The following is a 20645-nucleotide window of genomic DNA, read 5'->3' as shown; positions in this document are numbered from 1 at the left end:
GAAGGGATTATAGAAAGGGTCCATTCATCAGAGTACCCCTTTAATTAATAATTTTTATTAACTGATGGTATTCTTCTTTGTTTAATATAGCCTCACCTGAATCGCCGTCTCCTATTTCTGACCCAGACTCGCTGTCCACAAGCATGCTGCAGACATTTGAGATCCTACCAGTAAGTAAATAGGTTACATCATTTGTTAATGTTATAGCACAATAGTTTGTTTCTTCTGCTAAATGATAATTAACACCTTAACTACTGCTGCCATATATATATATATATATATATAGATATATATATATATATGGCGCAGCTGTGCAGCAGGTCTATGAAGCGAGCTCAAGCTGAACTTGCTTCATCTCTGTTTGGTAATGCCTGCTATCAGCAGCCAGAACCAGTGGCTAATGCCGGACATTGGCGATCAGGAGGATGTCTGTCATTATCCTTTTAGATGCCACGGTCAAAGTTGATCACAGAGTCTAAAATGCCAAAATTCAGCTGCAAGAAGCTCAGTGGAGCTGAATGGGGCACCACGGCAACATTGTGAGGTCCTGATTAGCTGAGAGGACAGCGGGAGAGCCCTTGCCTTTCTACTCACCGTCCGATTGGCACTCCAATGCTGCAGAATGCTATAGGGACTAAAAAATGATGAAAAAATACAGTACAAATACTCTATTAATTGATAGCTCTTTATCTTTTCCCAAGTCTTTTTATTTACAGCCAAGTGGTACTTCAGGCACCTTCATCCTGCAGACAAGTTCTAGCCAAAGTCTTCCATTAACACTGACATCAAACCAAGGAGTGACCCTGACCTCAAACGCCTCCCCAGCATCACCAGAGCAGATTATTGTACATGCCTTATCTGTGAGTAAGAGCATTTATACTTACTGTATATGATCGAGGGTTAAAGGGGTACTCCCGTGGAAAACTTTTTTTTTTTTTTTAATCAACTGGTGCCAGAAGGTTAAACAGATGTATAAAATCACTTCTATTAAAAAAATCTTAATCCTTCCAGTACTTTTTAGGGGCTGTATACTAAAGAGAAATCCAAAAAGAAATGCATTTCCTGTAATGTCTGCTGTCCATTTTAGGAACTGTCCAGAGAAGCATATGTTTCCTATGGCGATCTTCTTCTTCTCTGGACAGTTCCTAAAATGGACAGCAGAGGTCAGCAGAGAGCACTGTGGTCAGGACATCACAGGAAATGCATTTCTTTTTGGATTTCTCTTTAGTATACAGCTCCTAAAAAGTACTGGAAGGATTAAGATTTTTTAATAGAAGTGATTGACAAATCTGTTTAACTTTCTGGCACCAGTTGATAAAAAAAAAAAAAAGTTTTCCACAGGAGTACCCCTTTAAGGAAGGCATTAAAGGGGTACTCCGCCCCTAGACATCTTATCCCCTATCCAAAGGATAGGGGATTAGAGGTCTGATCGCGGGGCTCCTGCCGCTGGGGACCCCCGCATTCTACCATGTGGCACCCACCTGTAACGGCTTCCGGAACTGCTGGAGGCCCTCAGGCTAATAGCATCCCGACCACGGGGACGGAAGATCGTGACGTCACAACTACGCCCCCCCCCCCCCCCATGTGATGTCACACCCCGCCCCCTCAATGCAAGTCTATGAGATTGGGCGTGACAGCTGTCACACCCCCTCCCATAGACTTGCATATAGGGGGCGGAGTCGTGACATCACAATCTTCCGTCCCCGTGGTCGGGATGGTATTAGCCTGAGGGCCTCCAGCGGTTCCGGAAGCTGTTAAAGGTGGGTGCCGCATGGTAGAATGCGGGGGGTCCCCAGCGGCGGGACCCCCGCGATCAGACATCTTATCCCCTATCCTTTGGGTAGGGGATAAGAGGTCTAGGGGCGGAGTACCCCTTTAATACACATAGTATGTTATAGTTGCTTCTCAAGCCATGTATCTAAACCACAATGTGCACTTCTTTATAGCCTTTTGTAATAAAATGAGTAGGGTGCAGGAAATACAGCAAAAACATTTTTTATAGGATAAAATGTGCAAGCTTGGGTCTAATCCATTTTTTTTTTACTTTTTGTATTCTTAAATGCAATTTATACTGTACATATTATCTCTCTCTCTCTCTCTCTCTCTCTCTCTCTCTCTCTCTCTCTCTCTCATTTTCCTTGTATCTGTTCACAGCCTGAAAACCTCCTAAATGCAAGTGACAATGTCACAGTCCACTGTCATACACCAGGGATTATAATTCACACACTGGCTTCTGATGACATCCCCTTACCCCTTGCTCAGACGGAGCTTTCTGTTGAATCTAACTTACAGCCAACTGACCTACACAGTTCTCAGAGACCACTTAAAGCAGACTGTCTTCCCCAGGAGATACACAGTACGGACATAAACGTCAGCCAGGACTCCTTATATTGCACAGAGCAGTCCATAAATATGGGCATCAGGGGTAATGTGAAACTTGTCCATCATCCTGGAGCAAATGTGGAGGACATGTCAAGTGCAGACATAAAGACAGATGACAGTCATATTGACTTAACAGATAACTATGTCAAAGAAGTAAGGGTGTTATAAGTGAAGACAATCCTTTCCAGTGTTTTGGGGGTTTTTTTGCTCGAAAAAAATATTTCTATGCGTGGAAAATTTTAAAAGTGTAAATGTGTGTTGTATTAGTCTGTATGCTTTAAGCAATTGTAGACAATCTGAATGTTAAAAGTACACTTAAAGGTAATTGGTAAAGATAGAAAAGGTGTAAAATGGGTTGTCTGGTTCAGAAATCCCTTTTTAGGGTACGTTCACACATGCAGATTTTTTTGCGTGTTGTCCGCTGCGTATTTGAAAGTGGGCGGGCTCTTCTCGGCTGTCCGCAGCAGATTTTCCACAGCGGAATTTACGCTGCATAAAATCCGCCACAGTCCCTACTGACTTCAATGGGGCTTGCGGCGTATTTTCTGCAGTGTACATTCCGCGGCGGAAAATCTGCTGCGGACAGCCGAGAAGAGCCCACCCACTTTCAAATACGCAGCGGAAAACCCGCTAAAAAAATCTGCGCGTGTGAACGTACCCTTACACAGGGTGGATTTTCCTCAGTGGATTCATGTGCAGAAAATCTGTAGTAGTACCATTAGTGTTCCCTGAGCAGCAGAATCTCATTGAAATCAATGACATTCGACTGCAAGATGATTCCACTTGGAATTAATTCAGAGTGGAAAATCTGTAGTGTGTAGGGGCTCTTAAGGGAACCTATCAGGGCCCTGGGGTGGTAATTGACTGACCCTGAGAGTGGTATTGACTGCTAATACAGTCGGCGCAAGCAGATACAATGACCCTATCCGCACCTCCTCCTGCCCATCAGACTAGGTGCAAAGCTGTATAAGCAGTCACGGCTGCTGAGATTAAAGTTAGTTTTGAGACCCCAGGGACCTGACAGTTTCCCTTTAACATAATGTGCACCAAAATCTGGAGTGATGAGTTTGCAACAAACCTACATGATGTGGTGTAGATTTTTTTTTGCTGATTTTTGGTGCAGAAATGCTGCAGAAGATCCTACCTGTGTGAACATAAATTTTTTTGGGGGAAAATTCTGAACTTGTAGAGATTCGTCCCCCCGGCCAAGACACACTGATATTATCTGGAGCAGCTACATAAATCAATCCTCTAGAACAGTGGTCTCCAACCTGCGGACCTCCAGATGTTGCAAAACTACAACTCCCAGCATACCCGGACAGCCGTTGGCTGTCCGGGCATGCTGGGAGTTGTAGTTTTGCAACATCTGGAGGTCTGCAGGTTGGAGACCACTACTCTAGAAGGCAATATATGAAACATTGCACTGTGCAGAATAAAAATTTACGCAGTGGTGGTGATAAAATGGAACTGAACCCTTGCTGCCAGGTTCTCCCACAGATTTCAGCCGGTCGCTTCAGGTCAGAGAATTAGAACACCCTGTGATTATCTTGTGGTCTGGGGGCCCTTAACACAGAAAGGGATAGTCTAAACCAAACAAACCATTTTTTGTTATGCTGAAAGGGATCTGTTCCAAACAGGATATATACTTCAGTCATGGCGTTTAATACGTTATTAGAAGAGAGATGGAGCTTGCATCAATGACACTTGCAACAAAAGGAAAGATTTCTTTCTGACTGTAACTGGTGGATATTTTACAGTACATACATCTCAAATTGATGACCTATCCCTTAGTGGGGGATTTACAGCTACCTTTGATCGGACACGGATACAGGCATAGCGGTCAATAAGCCTGTGTGGGGTGGGTTAAGCAGGTCTTATTCTCCTGCCTTCTGTACTACTCATAAATTCGGCTCCAAATCACATTCAACCTATAAAATCACAGAGCTCAGCTTCTCTCCCTTTTATTATAAGACCACATAAATCTCCTGACAGGGATCAAAGTTATAGCTGGAGGTGGCGGCACTGGAGTTGTGGCTGTGCCCATGGATATACAGATGAAGAAAGGTAGGGATCCCAGTACCAGCTTATCTTTTTCAAATGCTCTTTAAATCTTTATTTCAACATAGCAGTACGGAAAGACGCATTTCGGCTATTCGCCTTTTTCAATTACATAGGGTTAGAGATCAATGAATAGTATATATACACACGTCACATCCTAGGTTCAATTAGGATAACAGCTGATAATAAATCCTGATTGACATGTACGTCATGGTGACCGGGAGAAGCCCGGGAAAAAAGGCAATATAAACAAATACATGTGGATCACATAGTAAACAGTGCAATGAATGAATAAACAAAGACACGTGTATACTCAGCGAGATCCCCGCTGTTCAATTCTGTGATGGCAATGTGTTATGGATCTATAGGGAAAAGAAAGGCATGAGTCAATAAATGACAAATATATGAAAATAAGAAAATATGAATGTAATAAATGCGAGATTTGTGTGATGTTTGGGGTATGTGAAAATTGAACTCATGATAGAAAGCTGGTTAACTCAGTCATGATTAAGACCTCTTGGCTCAATAGTATTTGCATTGTGAATCTAGATGGCTTCTCTTTGGCGTAATAACTTTTTATTATCTCCCCCGCCATTGGACCAGGACCGCAGAGGTGCGTGGGCACCCCAAGGCGACTACCGGTGAGTTTCGCGCAAGGTGCGCTTCTTCCGTCCGGAAGCGCACCTTGCGTGAAACTCGCCAGCAGTTGCCTCTGAGCGCCCACGCACTTCTGTGGTCCTCGTCCACCGGCGTGTCAGAAAAGGAGCTTCGAGTGCATGATATTTCAGTGTCACTACTTCACAGGGTACGATACATGAAAGGAGGGGCCAAGGAATGAATCTTACTATAGGGAGCTCTGTGAACCTAACCACAAGATTCAGTCACGACATAACTTTCCTCTTGTTCAGTTATGATTATGTTAGTCCTCCTCAGCTGTCTAGACCTGTCAGCATGTTTGGCGGGCTCAATACAGCTGACAGACTCCCTTTACTTGTTTTAGGATAGGTTTCCACTCAGGTTTTTTTCTGGTTCTTTTTTGGAATATTGCCACTGCAGTTTTCGAGCCACAGCCAGAAATGTATACTTCTACTTCTTACTGGATCCACTTCTAACTTTGGCTCAGAAGAAAACCTGTGTGGAAACCTAGCCTAATACAGGTAAATGTTGGAAGTCCGTGCTTGACAGCTAAAATTGTTATTTTGTGTGCGTTAAAGTAAAAGAGTTGGAAAAGTGTAAATATATGTTTTAGTGTGTACTTTGTGTAACAAAGAATCTGTATTTTCTCTTTATATAGGATCTCAGGCCTTCTACCCTTGAAGAACACATTGGTCAGCCTGCTATTGAAGGGACAGTGTTGATAGTCCCATCGTGCCACAGTTACATACAATCGGATGATAATAATGGAGAATCTGTGCTTCCACTTACCACACTTGCAGGTAGTGTATGGCAGCTGCTTTTTATTCCTAGTTAACTGAATGTAATGTAGATGTGAAGATTCCTTTAATGGTTGAGAGATTTCTTATCTATGCTGTTGATTTAGATATTTACCATGCATAGAGAGAGGCTTTTTTATCATGACAGATCTATTGGAAGCTCCACCAGTAGTGTGTGATCATAGGTCTGCCCTGCCTGTTCCTTTATCACCTTGAGATAGTGATTGCCTGCTCAGCCAATAATTGTCTAGGAAATATTTTTCTGGAGAATTCCTTGAAATTCCCTATTGTATAGGTAGCTTTAAATGGCCACTATCACCAAAACGATATTTTTAAAAACAATAGAGCCATAGAAAATAAGTATATCTCTAATACAATTTCATTATTTTTTTCCACAGTTTCCCTTACAAAACTGCTCCTATAAAAGTGGCCACTAGAGGTCCTCATAAAATGTCCCACACCTGTTACTATGGTCTTTCCGACATTATCAGCTAGTCGGTCGGAATACAGGAAGGGAGGGGGGCTGTGTGTGCTCCCTGTGTAGAGATCTCTGAACACAGAGAGCTGGCAGTGTGTGCGCTGCTGTTATTGGCTGAGAGGAGGCCACACCCCCTTACACCTCCCCAGCTCTCAGCAGCATTGAGGAGAAGGATTCAGTGCACAGCTCCCTCCATAGCATAGAGAAGGAGCAGAAGTGTGTCAGCATGTTCAGCCTTATACAGCAACATGTACCCCAGTAGTAAGGAGATGGGGTTTGTTACAGTGTGCCAGCCCAGTATTAAGGAGATTACATGAGGAGGACAGCTGACACCTCAGTGACACACAGTGAGGGAGGAAGTTTAGTCATGTACAGTGAGGACAAGAGACGGACACGCCCCCTGCCTGTGAGAAGATGGAAATTCAGTGTGATCAGATACTGTAGAAGCCGATTTCAAAAGAAATACAGAAGCTAGACACATTAAAGTTTTTCTGTGATATGATAGGTACGCTTTAAGGGTTCCTTTACATTCAACAGATTTCTGACCAGTTTCTCTTACAATAGAATCAAAATTACACTTTTTTTTTTGTACATGTCTGCATGTTTTTTGTTTTTCTTTATTAGGGCTAAAGCCAGGAATGAAACTTGTATAAGTGCTTTCTTTTTCCCCATTCCTTTTGAATCCACTAATGGATTTGGTGTAGAAAACTGCACTGAACTGAAATCTATGCCAGATGGTGTAAATCGCAGTTAGTCATGCCCACTTTACACTAATCCCGCCCCTTCGACAAGTGCTGCATAACATAGTAAAAAGCAAAATGGAGAACTCTGCAAAAATTAGTGGCTTTGACACCAGAACACTGGCATATGTACTGAATAAGATAGACATGTTATGGCAGCCTAAATTAGGCTGTCTTGTGATTTGTACACTTTTGCACGATTATAAACAGTAATTGATTATGTAAGTTAAAGGGGTACTCTGGTGACAAACATCTTATCCCCTATCTAAAGGATAGGGGATAAGATGTCTGATCGCTGGTATCCGGCCGCTGTGGACGCTCGCTATCTCTGGGCCGGCATCTGGAATATGGAAGCTTGGATCTTCAGTGTTAGTGTTGTCACACCACGCCCCCTCCATTCATGTCTATGGGAGGGGGTGTAACAACTTGTACGTAGCTGTCGCGCTTCCTCCCATAGACATGAATGGAGTCATCTGGCATGGAGCGGAGTTCGCTCCTTGCACGGATGACAGGGGTGCCACACCCTTTGGATAAGATGTTTTTCGCCTGGGTACCCATTTAAAGGGGTTGTCAAGAGGAATTTATTATCTTTCAATTGTTCCCAGGCTGCCTAATAAAATACCAAAAATGTAAACTGCTTCCTCCGTTCCCTCGTAGTTTCCGGCCAGGTCTATGATGAGAGTCTGCTTCATAAAGCCAGCTGTAGATGTGATGTCACAGCGCTGCTCAACCTATTATTGGCTGCAGTGATGTCCCACCTCAGCCAATGATTGGAGAGTGGCACTGTCAGTTTCCCCAGCTGTAGACACTGCGCTCTGGAGATGGGGGAATCACAATCATTGGCCACAAAGAAAAGTGCTTCTTTTTCAGCAGAAACAGCACCACTCTTGGCCACAGGTTGCATCTGGTATTACAGCAGTACATACAACCTGTGGACTGGAGTGGTGAGGGGGACTGTATTATGTTAAGAGTGCTGTTATACATGTTTATTTTTTTTTCCCCTCTTCCATTAGATCCAATTTTGCAGCACCACAGGGACAAAGTTCACCGGATTGACTCTTCAATAGATGGACCAGATTCTGACGATGCTAAAGATATTGAAGATTTGTAACACATTTTCCTGTCTGACAAGCTTAGACTTGCGGCTGGCCACCATTACACATGTTCTAATTGCTACAGTCTGCTATAGCACCAAATCTGTTATTTTACTGCAGCAGAATTTGCACTATCACCAGCTTCTAAGTGTTAGTCGAGTTTCAGATTTCAAGTGACTTCTTCTCTCATGTGTATGAGGGTAAATTAGAGCATTTGGGGGGGGCTGTTTCTGGTGAACATGACATTCCAGTTCTTTTTGGTCATCTCAAGGGTTGACATTCCGTACAAGGATATTACACGACAGAACACTAAAACCCAGACTTCTTCAGACCAAGTCATGGAAGAGGTGAAACTACTATTGTGAGGAGTGGATTTTAGTGCTACGAGCAATGTTTACCACTCTACTTCTAAGTGTAGTTGGACGTGGTTTACAGGGTCTTATTTTCTACAATAATGTTTACAGAAGTAAGTGGTGATTGAAGTATAATAAATCAAAAGAAGGCAATAGGGTTTGCTATGGATAGGTGGTTTTTAAAGAAAACAGGACTAACACAATCACGTCCCTGAGTTTGTCATTGTGTACAATCTGCAGGCTGACTAGATGGGAATAATGTGTTATTGAAAGTGGCAAGCCCAGGTAAACAACTAAACCATGCCCTTTCTTTATACACACGGTGATACAAATGGTGCTAATGTATATATCTGATATTTATGGAGGTTATTACAGTATTTAAAATGAAAAACTTTTTCAATGTAGACAGTCTGTCACAAACAAGCCCTGTCGCCTTACATTTGTTTTCCAGCAGTCACAGCAAACAGACTGCAATCCTAAAATGTCATAGAAGGCTAACCACTGTAGCAGAGCCCAAAATAGTACAGAACCCAAACTAGTTGCTCAGAAACACTGTTTGGAAGATACAATAAGCTGTTCCATGTTGTCTGCTATTTCAGTGAATTGTCTTCTATAATATACATTTTACCCATTTTATCCTTCACATTTCCTATCAATATTTTTCTTCAATAAGCTTTATGGTAATGTAGTACACCTGACAACTACAAACAGATGTGTGTGTATATAATGTCTTACTGCTTTTAAAAGGGGTACTTCTCTGATCTCTGCAGCACCCCTGTCATTCGGTGCAGTGAACTCTGCTCGATGACTGGCAATGCCAGCCGCCACCCCCCTCCATTCCAGTCTATGGGAGGAGGTGTGACAGCTATGTACTTGCCATCACGCCCCCTCCCATAGCCATGAATGGAATGGGTGTGGCCTGCCATCACTAACGCGGAAGCTGCAAGTTTCCATGTTCCGGACACTGCCAGCCTGTAGAACGTGGCCGGACCCCGTGATCTGATATCTTATCCCCTATCCTTTGGATAGGGGATAAGATGTTTTCAGCGGAGTACCCTTTAAGGATTAGAAAAACAGCACCACACCTGCACACAGGTTGTGTGTGGTATCGCAGCTGTGTTCTATGAAAGTGAATGGAACATAGTTGTAATACCACACACAACTTGAGCACTGGTGTGATGCTGGTTTTATTTTTTTAAGAAATGTGACAGCAGGTGCACTTCCACCTCTCTAAACGCATCACTGGAGTGCCACTAGTTGCCCTATAAAACCTTTGAAATGCCTTAAAGGAAACCGGTCACCCATTCACCCGTACTATAACTCGATACACATGGTTATAGTGCGGGTGAACGGGAGACAGATGCGGGGTCTCGGACTGCTACCTACCTGCAATCCAGAGCCCAGATCCTCTGAAGGTCCCCCTCTTTCAGTGCTGACTTGCGCTCTGGAGGCGGGCCCTCCGGCTTGATTTAAATATTCCTAAGCACTGGTCACCTTGTGCCTACTGAGCGCTCACTTGACCACCACTTATGAATATTTAAATCCAGCTGGCGGGCCCGCCTCCAGAGCGCAAGTCAGCACTGAAAGAGGGGGACCTTCAGAGGATTGGGGTTCCAGACTGCAGGTAGGTGTAGCAGTCTGAGACCCTGCATCGGTCTCTTGTTCACCCGCACTATAACCCGGTGTAACGGGTTATAGTGCGGGTGCCCGTTTTCCTTTAAATATGTGTTGGGTGGGAAAACCTTTCTACATAGGTGAACTAGGATCAAAATTACATGACAGCAAGCACTTGTGTTGCCCATGTTTTCCAGTGCAATAACTAAAATAGACATTCTTTAGTACATCGCTTTTATATGTATTACATTGTGATGTACAGTCATAAGCCTTTTGATTTATTTTTTTATATGGCATATTTTCTATCAAATAGGTTACATGGTAGTTGTACTGGCCAGACTTTCTTGTAGAAAGTATTTAGCTTCTAACATGGAATGGTTTTCCCCCTTGCAACATGGGCTAGATCCCAAGTTTTGTTTTACAGTGTTCAGCATCATTCATGAGGATTATTTTCATTGTCTTCTACCGTAGCACAAAATGTGTGGCCAGTTTTGAAGCCTGCATTGCCTCACAGACACTAGAATCATTGCGTGGCCAAAGTTGTTGTCCTGCTTTAGTCTTCAGCACAATGCATATGCTTCTAGATGCCTTTTTAACTGTAAACTTTTACTTCAAATTTTAGTTTTAAAAATATGAACAGACCGGCTTGTAATTTATTTATTTAAATCTTCTTATTCAAAATGTCCTTCACTTTCTAATATTACAATTTTGGTCATGTGACAGTACTTATATCTGTTGCATAGTAAAAAGAAATATTATATTTAAGGAAAATAAAGAATATTTAACATTCTGCATTCTTTTGTTCTTTGTGCAACTTTAAAAAAAAAAAAAAAAAATCCATCAGCAGCTTTTCCCAACCATTAAGTGCAACAGTGGTAGAAAAAAAAAAAAAAAAAAAAGTCTTATGGCAGTAGCTGTCCCTTTCCTAAAAGGGATAAAAGAAAACATATAAAACGTTTGTTCCGCTTGTCTCTTCTCCGTGGCTTTGCAGTAAAGCATGCATCCTATGAGGTGGCTGTCTCTTCCCCATGCTTCATTTCCCCACATCATGAAAGTATAGGTTGGCACATATACATAACATGACTATAGAAAATAATATATAATAGATCAGATTCCTGAATTTGGGTTCTAAGTCTCCTTGTCGATACCAAAAAATCTGTAACAGAGCACATGAAGTATTATTATAAGTCAAAATTTACAAAGTACAAGGCCAACTACTGAACAGAATGCTAACACACTGCTAAGTAATTTTGCAAATAAAAGTTTACGGGTTGGGTCACACGTAGCTTATAGAGTGTGCATTTGACACTGCGTATATATGTGCTAGCAAAGTCTATGGGAGTAATAATAAACACCCATAGTTTCTGGCACTGAAATACGCTACGTGTGACCCTACCCTAAATGGATATTATCTGAAGAAGTTATCCACTAGGATAACAAGCTCATCAGTGGGTGTTCAACCACTGGGACCACTAGAATTCTAGAGAAAGGGAACAAAGTTGTCCCCCAGAAAAAATGGTGTACAGAGTGTGAGCAGCCAGTGCTCTGTTTATTCTCTATAGGGTCTCCAGATATTGCAGAACACTAAACTCAATGTTAAACAGCCCTACAGTGAATAAACAGAGTACTGTGCTATGTGCTCCATTTATTACTGGGACTATTTAGTCCCGTTCTCTAAATTGGTAGTGGTCCCACTCCCACATGTTAAACATCAGCTTCATATCCTGCGGATAACTTCTTCAGATGGCAATACCCATTTACGTTTTCAAAAACAGTTGCTTACTTTTGTAGTAGAACAAATGAAACTTGTAAGAAAAATCATTAGGCAAGCCGTGGTGCTAAAATTTCAGCCGTTTCCTTTGAGCTTCCCATGTTCAGTTTGAAGGCAGAGGTAGCTGAGCTTGTTATACAGACAGAATGCCAGGAACACGGACTGAATTTTACACATTCTATACAGATTGTGGTTCATACATTCTACACACACACACGCACGCACGCACGCACGCGCGCGCCTTACAGAAAAGTCATGTTGTGTAACTTGTTGCTACAGGCACTTGTAAATGCTAGCATCAGATTTCAGAAAAACACTAGCACTGACTCATTTGACAGATTAGTAGGGGTCCCCACCAAAGCAAAGATGTAATGTTAAGGGGAACTAGTCATCAATTTCATGCTGCCTGAATTATAAGTCATTGAGGCCTTTAACTGTCCCTTCAGCCTAGACTGATAGATCTCTCCCTGTACCAGACACAAGGGGATCTATAAAGTCTGGAGGGTAGAAGCAGTCATGGACCACACTGGTGACTTGTGGTTCAGGCAGCATGAAAGTGGTGATAGGTTCCTTTAAAGGGGTACTCCGGTGGCAAACTTTTTTTATTTTTTTTTTTAAATCAACTGGTGCCAGAAAGTTAAACAGATTTGTAAATTACTTCTATTTAAAAAATCTTAATCCTTCCAGTACTTACTAGCTGATGAACACTACATAGCATATTCTTTTCTTTTTGGAACACAGTGCTCTCTGCTGAATCACGAGCACAGTGCTCTCTGCTGACATCTCTGTCCATTTTAGGAACTATCCAGAGCAGAATATGTTTGCTATGGGGATTTTCTCCTACTCTGGACAGTTCTTAAAATAGACAGATGTCAGTAGAGAGCACTGTGCTCCTGATGTCAGCAAAGAGCTCTGTGTTCCAAAAAGAAAACTTCCTCTATAGTATTTAGCAGCTAATAAGTACTGGAAGGATTAAGATTTTTTAATAGAAGTAATTTACAAATCTGTTTAACTTTCTGGCACCAGTTGATAAATAAATAAAATAAGTTTTCCACCAGAGTACCTCTTTCAGAACCAGAGGAAGAGCAGACAAATAGTTCCAACACTACCAATTTTAATGCTGAACAACCAGTACTCACCAGTATGAGACCAGTAATTGAACACAAAAATATGCAGACAGCAAAGAAAACATTCACTGGTTTTGGAGGTGGTTGAGGAAAAACAAAAGCACTGATTAAGGTTACCTGTATGGGAGGAAGAAAGAATAGATAATGTCAGGCTCCAATGCTGAACAGGTACACATACAGTATCTCATAAGATACATCATTTTGTAAATATTTTATTCTATCTTTTCATGTGACAACACTGAAGAAATGACAGTCTGCTCCAATGTAAAGTAATGCATGCACAACCTGTATAACTGTTTAATGTTGTGTCCCCTCAAAATAACAGACATTGGGGCAGAGTTATCAAAACCTGACCAGAGAAACAGTTCCTGAGTTGCCCATAGCAACCAATCAGATCTTTCATTTTTGAAAAGGACTCTCTGGGCAGGTTTTGATAAATCTCCCCCAATATTGTTTAAACATTGGTAATAAAAGTGAGTAGACATGGAAACAATGATTTAACATATTGCTGGATACCTTGGGGATATTTATCAAAACCTGGGTAGAAGAATGGTGCAGTTGCCCATAACAACCAGACTGCTCCTTTTATTTTTTCCGAAGCCTTTAAAAAAATAAAAGTAATCTAACTGGTAGCTATGGGCGTCTGCACCACTCTTCCTCTACAGAAGTTATGATAAATATCCCCACTTGACTGAACTGTTGTAGTAAGTTCAGATGAGGGTCTGCCCTCCCAGTAGTAAATGCTGGATGTGAGGGCTGTTTATTCAGGAGTCTAGTTTTCTACACAGCTTATGTCATTCTCTCCTGCAAACTGCCCTTCCTATCTACAAACTTCCCTTCCTATCTACAGCCTGTGTGATCTGCCCTCTCTCTACACTGCTGTATACAGCTATCCATTCCTGCTGCTGTCTCCTATAGAGATTTGTATCACACATTACAAAGGTTTAAAGTTAAAAAAACAAAATGTCTCACTTTTTTGGATTGTTTGGGGTCTTAAAAGGACAACTGCAGCGGCATTACACTTATCCCCTATCCACAGGATAGGGGATAAGTGTTTGATCGTGGGGGTCCGACCGCTGGGAGCCCCCCCCCCCCTCGATCTCCCTAACGGGGCGCCGCCATAAGTGCTCATGGTAGACGGTGACGCCCCGTCTCCTCCCCGTCCCCATACAGTTCTATGGGGGATGCGGGGAGGCACGAATGCTGCCTCCCCGCCTCTCCCATAGAGATGTATGGAGGAGGCGTGCCGGCCACAATGTCATGCTGCAGCTGGCACGCCCCCTGCACGGGACAGCCGCGGCCCCAGCTTTCGGACCCCCCGAGATCAAACACTTATCCCCTATCTTGAGGATAGGGGATAAGTGTTTGTAACGCTTCAGATGTCCTTTAATGCGGAGACCCCCACCAGTCCCTAGATATAGCCACCCAATCTGACTTACTGCAGGAGATGGGATTCATAGAATTACAGTGGAGCCAGTTTTTTTTTTGTCAGTGTTTTTTTTTTTACCTAAATAAATTAAAAAAATAAATAAATAAAATAAGGAACTAACCCAAAGAAAAAACCTACAATGGAAAGATTTGTACCCTTTTCTACATTTTGGACCTGCTCATAGTTTTGTAAAAAAGTTGCCCAAAGTAAGGACCAAATACTGAGTGGGAACATATAAAAAGGCTAATCTAAGGAGAAAATATTTGTTGATAACCATTGACTTGATGGGTATTTATTAGGGATCGACCGATTATCGGTATTGGCCGATATTATCGGCCGATAATCACGATTTTGGGCATTATCGGTATCGGCAATTATCTTGCCGATAATGCCCCGCCCCCCGCACCGCCACCCCCTCGACCCGCACCTCCGACCCACCGCACCGCGTCGCACCCCCCACCGTGATGCTAGGCGGTATACCGGTATGGATTTTTTCCCATACCGCTATACCGGTCGGGCCCCTCCCCCACCCTCAGAGTCAATAAAAAAAATTAAACTTACCCGTAATGGGGGTGCTCCAGGCCATCCTTCCTTCATGTAATGTCCGGGGGCGTTCCGGGCTGTCCTTCTCCCACGGTCTTCTTCTCCACTCCGGGCAGGCTCCGGCCTAGTACGCTGCATAGACGCCGCTACGCCATGACGTCAGGTGCGTCGCTGCGCACGGGCGTCACTGCGCAGCAACGTCTATGCGGAGCCTGCCCGGAGTGGAGAAGAGGCCAGCCGGAGAAGAAGGACAGCCCGGACCGGACCACCCGGAACGCCCCCGGACACTACATGAACGATGGATGGATGGCCCGCAGCACCCTGGCAGGTAGGGGAGAGAAGCGGGTGGTGGTGGCGGCGGTCTATGGCCCCGCAAAAGCCACTGCAGATCATTGATTTAAAGAGCCCGCTTTAAATCAATGATCTGCAGTGGTGTCGCAGGGGGTTAAATAGCCAATAATTTATACCGGAATATCGGTATAAGTTATCGGCTATCGGCCCTAACCTGCACCGATTATCGGTATCGGTCGATCCTTAGTATTTATTATATAATTGTCCTTCATTTGACATGCTACGTCTTTATTATTGACTGTCCTGCCATAAGATAAGTGACCGTCATTGACATTTTTCATTTTTTTTGTATAGCACAATAGATAACCTATCTGCAAGCTGGTAGCATATCAAGGATTAAAAAAAAGGGTTTCTTTAAAAACAGCACCACCTCTTCCCTTTGGTTCAGTGTGGTATTGCAGCTCTGTTCCATTGAAGTGAAAGCAAATTTAAAATACCACACACAACCTGAGGGCAGGCATAGTGCTGTTTTTTTTTTTTTTTTTTTTTTTTTTTTTTTTGTATAACCCCTTTAACCATATTGTCACTGCGTACTTTAGATTACCTCCCATTACCTTATTTATGCAATTTAACCACAAAGAATACTACAATATGCTGACACTTACCAGGACCAGCAGGGATGTTAACACACCAACAATGAGGTTGATGATTCTATCCTGAAAATAAAAGATATGACATTTATTCTCCTCCATGACATATGTGACCAATCCAGCTCTACAATCCAGACTGACAATAAAAGGAAGTGGGGCCTGGAGCACCAATGTGCAGGGAAAAACTTTGAAGGGGATGCAACTTTAAAGAGTAGCTCCCACCATGTATATCATTTTTTTTTCTGTCCCTACCTATTGCTAATCTATCCCTACTATACCTTTTCCTACCTTCTAAACAGCTACTCTTATGCTGCTCACTTTTGCTGAGCAAGAAGCTGACTTCCCCAGCAGGCGCCACGTCACTGGTGCCTGATGGGCGACGACTTCTGCCCTCACCTCATCTATGCTTCGCTCCTGTCAGGAGCGCGCATAGATGAGCGGCCAATAGCACGGCAGGCTGCTGCGTTTAGCAGTTCATGTGCTACCCAGGGAGGAGGAGTATAGGAGCTAGCAGACATAGAAATCATCCCCAGTCCGAGATTTATGCCCCTGCACTTTGTTATCCTCCTGTTCAGAGAACACAGGCAGAGCTCAGGGAGGGGAGGTTAGGGAGCAATGTACGTCCTCTTTCCCCTGCTCTGTGTTCTTTCTTCCGTGCAGACCTGTGTCCTCCGAAGGCAGAGCAGGGGGCGGGGGGAGGGGACATGAGGGGGGCATGTACCTCCTCTCTTTCCCTGCTCTGCCTTCGCCCTCCCCTCCCGGCCAGTGAGCCAATGCACGCAGCCCTGGCGTTCACAGCGCTCGCTCCCGCCTGTCTAATTGACAGGCAGGGAGCGAGAGCAGACTGGCTGAATTTGGACCAATTGCCCCGCCGGGATCGGTCCAAATTCAGATAGGTTAGTAACATAGTTCCTAAGATTCAAAAAAGACCGGAGTCCATCTAGTTCAACCTATATCCCTAATGAGTCCCTACTGAGTTGATCCAGGGGAAGGCAAAAAAACCCTCATACTAGAGGTAAAAATTCCTTCCCGACTCCAAATATGGCAGTCAGAATAAATCTCTGGATCAACATGCTGTCCCTAAATATCTAGTATACATAACCATCAATGTTATTATTCTCCAAAAAAAAGCATCCAGACCCCTTTTGAACTCTTTCACAGGGTTCACCATGACCACCTCCTCCGGGTGTCTCACTGCTCTTACAGTAAAGAACCCCCGTCTGTGCTGGTGTAGAAACCTTCTTTCCTCTAAACGTAGAGGATGCCCCCTTGTTATAGATACAGTCCTGGGTATAAATAGATCATGGGAGAGATCTCTGTACTGTCCTCTGATATATTTATACATAGTTATTAGGTCTCCCCTAAGCCTTTTTTCTAAACTAAATAACCCCAATTCTGATAACCTTTCTGGTTACTGTAGTCCTCCCATTCCCCGTATTACCCTGGTTGCCCATCTTTGAACCCTCTCCAGCTCCACTATATCTTTTTTGTACACTGGTGCCCAGTACTGTACACAGTATTCCATGTGTGGTCTGACTAGTGATTTGTACAGCGGTAGAATTATTTCCTTGTCGTGGGCATCTATGCCCCTATTGATGCACCCCATGATTTTATTTGCCTCGGCAGCAGCTGCCCAACACTGGTCACTTCAGCTAAGTTTACAAATTTTTTTTTTTTATTCGTTTTATTGAACAGGAAATAAAGATAACAAAACAGTAAAACCAAAACATATGGCTCCGCACAAGCCATGCTTACACACGACAAAATTCCCACGCAGGGGAGACATGGATGTACAGAGATAAAAGCATAGTACAGCGGTCAGGTACAGTGTAAATAATACGTAGGAGTGCTCCGTGACATAAGAAAACCAATGTATCGTATATATCAGATGGAATTAACTATGGGCACTATCCGCAAGCCACTGCCACTGTCAAAACAAAGAGAAATGGGGGGGGGGGAAGAGTAAGGAAAACGAAAGAATCAGTTAGCGCAGAACTAAACAAAAAAGAAGGGGGAAACAGGTAGGGCCAAAGGGAGGAAGGGGAAAGCACTAAAAAGGAAGAAAAGAACGAAGAGGGGAAGGAAGAGAGGGGGGAGTCAAAGGGAGGGTCCCCAGGTAGACAAGTCTCAGGGTGGAGTGCGAGGCAGCAATGTGTCCCTAGATGTATAGTAGTCGTGGGCTGTAAACAGAGTATCAGTAGAAGCGCACCACACACCCCACACCTTAACAAACTTTGCTTCGCACTTCCTATGTTTATATACCAAGCGTTCAAATGGTAATACATTGTTTATCAATCTCTTCCACATAGACACATTAGGAGGTCTAGGATCCATCCACCTTAAAGCTATGGCCTTACGGGCCATGAACAGTGATTCTCTTAGCAAAACTCTAGTGAAATAAGGCCAACTGTCTTCATCAATAATACCAAACAGACAAAACAGGGGTATACGAGGGACAGTTCTACTTAATAATGAGGAGAGAAAGGATGTGACCTCCTTCCAAAAATAGCACACATATGGGCAAGACCAAATAAGGTGCCAAAAATCTGCCCTGGGAGAGCTACACCTGTGGCACTGGTCACTCTGAGTCCTACCCATTCGATGTAGTCTAATCGGTGTGAGATAGCAACTATGAATAATATAGAGTTGGGTAATCTTATTATTCGCAGCGGGGGACACCAGTGTGTGAGATGATTGAGCCTCCCTCCACTGTTCCTCAGTCAAACCAGGGATATGGGATCTCCAGTATGCTTCAGCAGGGAGAGGCGTCCGAGCATGCTTCATTTCAATAATATGAGCGTAAAGAACAGAAACTAACCCCCCAGGACCTTGAGACCTGATAACTCCTATCAGTGGGTAATCAGAGATTTTAGTTGTGGACGGGGGGAATTGAGTCAATAAGGCATGGCGCAACTGCAGGTATTTATAAAAAGCCGTTCTAGGTAGGTCAAATTTTCCTTGTAGCTGGGTAAAGGAAGAAAGAATATTATCCGAGTACAGGTGAGACAATTCTCTAATGCCATGGGATTTCCAAAAGGTCGGGTCTAAGTCAGCCGTCAAGTGCGTCAGATATGTGGCATCCCAAAGCGGAAGGTCAGTCGCTACGTCCGTAAAGTCATGAAGCTTCTTGACTGTTGTCCACACCTGCGAGGCCAGGCGATGTAAAGGTAAGAGTCTACCGCTCCCAGAGGAAGGCCTGTCCAACCAGGCCCTTAAATGGGTCTGATGAGCATAATGGGCAAGGTGGTGTTCCGAGTTGGGTAGTGGCTCCGTCCTGACCCATGAGCGAAGTAGCCTCAATTGTCCAGCCAAGTAGTACGCCTGGAAGTCCGGGAGGGCGTAACCCGCCCGGGCCTTCATGCGCTGCAAGGTAACCAACGTCAATTTAGACCGGGAATTGCCCCAGATAAAAGAAGGTAAAAGCGAGTGGAGGGACTTAAAGAAGGACATGGGCACGGGAGTAGCAGCATGCTCCAGAATGTAGAGACATTTAGGCAAAATGATCATTTTGATCAAGTTTATCCGGCCCGGGACAGACAGAGGCAAAGCACCCCAGATCTTAAATTTGTCTTTAATCAAGGAGAGGAGTGGGAGGGCGTTTAATGCAAAGTCATTAGACATATCTCTATGGACCAAAATACCCAGATACTTAAACTGTTCGACCACCTGGAGGCCCGCAAAAACGAAGGCCGAAGAGGAAGTAAAAAGGACTTGGACCAGTTAATAACAAGACCAGAGTATACACCAAATCTATCTATCGTAGATATGACTAGAGGGAGTGAGGACCGCTGGGTTACTCAAGAACAAGACCATGTCATCAGCATATAAACCAATTCGGTCCTCCCTACCACCATACACTATACCGGAAACATCCCGGTCCTGTCTAATTTGTTTAGCCAAGGGCTCCGCCGCAATAGCATACAACAGGGGCGAGAGCGGACACCCTTGTCTGGTACCCCTCCCAAGACTAAAAAGGGTAGAGCAAATACCATTAACACATACTTGCGCCCTGGGATTCGTGTAAAGAATACGTATCCAGCGAATGAACTTAGCTCCAAAGCCAAACTTCTGTAGTACTGCCAGGAGACAAGGCCATTCAACTGAATCAAAGGCCTTGGCCGCGTCAAGCGAGGCCAAAGCCCAGTCCTGTTCCAATGCGGACCCCAATTGCACCGCCGTCTGGACCCTTCTTATATGGTCAGTAGTGGATCTGCCCGGCATAAAGCCGGACTGATCTTCATGAATAATGGTCCGTATACATTTATTCAGGCGCAATGCTAATATCTTTGTGAGTATTTTGTAGTCAATATTCAGCAACGATATTGGTCTGTACGACCCACAATCCAAGGGGTCCTTATCGGGCTTAAGGAGAACCACTATGGTAGCCTCACATAGAGAAGCCGGTAAGGACCCAGACACAAATGCGTTGCTATACATAGACTGCAAACTGCTGGCCACCTGAGGAAGATACTTAATATAGACCTCCAAAGGAAGCCCATCAGGACCCGCGGCCTTGCCCCCAGTCATCCCAGTCACAGCCTCCTCGATGTTGTCAGTCGTAATGTCCCTGTCCAAGTCCTCCCTATCCACGTCCGAAAGTCTGGGAAATGTAATCCTCGCCAGGTAGTCCAACAGGTCAGAAGTCGAGTACGTCACTCTAGATCTATATAGGTCAATGTTAA

The 20645-nt window shown here is 43.8% G+C and overlaps 2 protein-coding genes across 5 annotated transcripts in view; one reads left to right on the top strand and one right to left on the bottom strand.

Annotated features, from left to right (window-relative positions):
- The window catches only part of DMTF1 (cyclin D binding myb like transcription factor 1), a 60440-nt gene extending 50509 nt beyond the window's left edge, over positions 1–9931 (top strand). For 3 of the 4 annotated variants that reach the window (XM_056573389.1, XM_056573390.1, XM_056573388.1), the window contains exons 12-16: positions 91–170; positions 702–860; positions 2155–2535; positions 5735–5876; positions 8105–9931. In XM_056573389.1, the coding sequence (XP_056429364.1) occupies positions 91–170; positions 702–860; positions 2155–2535; positions 5735–5876; positions 8105–8202 (860 nt within the window). In that variant the 3' untranslated portion in view covers positions 8203–9931. The remainder of the gene's footprint in view (positions 1–90; positions 171–701; positions 861–2154; positions 2536–5734; positions 5877–8104) is intronic. The other variant, XM_056573391.1, reaches the window with a different exon arrangement.
- A 498-nt stretch (positions 9932–10429) lies between these two features.
- Positions 10430–20645, bottom strand: part of TMEM243 (transmembrane protein 243) — a 33111-nt gene continuing 22895 nt past the window's right edge. Inside the window, exons 3-5 of the mRNA XM_056573382.1 lie at positions 15979–16029; positions 13063–13167; positions 10430–11308 (exon numbers count right to left, since the gene is read on the bottom strand). Coding sequence (XP_056429357.1) covers positions 11186–11308; positions 13063–13167; positions 15979–16029 — 279 coding nt within the window. The 3' untranslated portion in view covers positions 10430–11185. The remainder of the gene's footprint in view (positions 11309–13062; positions 13168–15978; positions 16030–20645) is intronic.

Source organism: Hyla sarda, chromosome 4 (genome assembly GCF_029499605.1).
Source record: "Hyla sarda isolate aHylSar1 chromosome 4, aHylSar1.hap1, whole genome shotgun sequence".
NCBI lineage: Eukaryota > Metazoa > Chordata > Amphibia > Anura > Hylidae > Hyla > Hyla sarda.
Note: the sequence above shows the minus strand (reverse complement) of the source record. Positions and strands in the feature narration are given on the sequence as shown.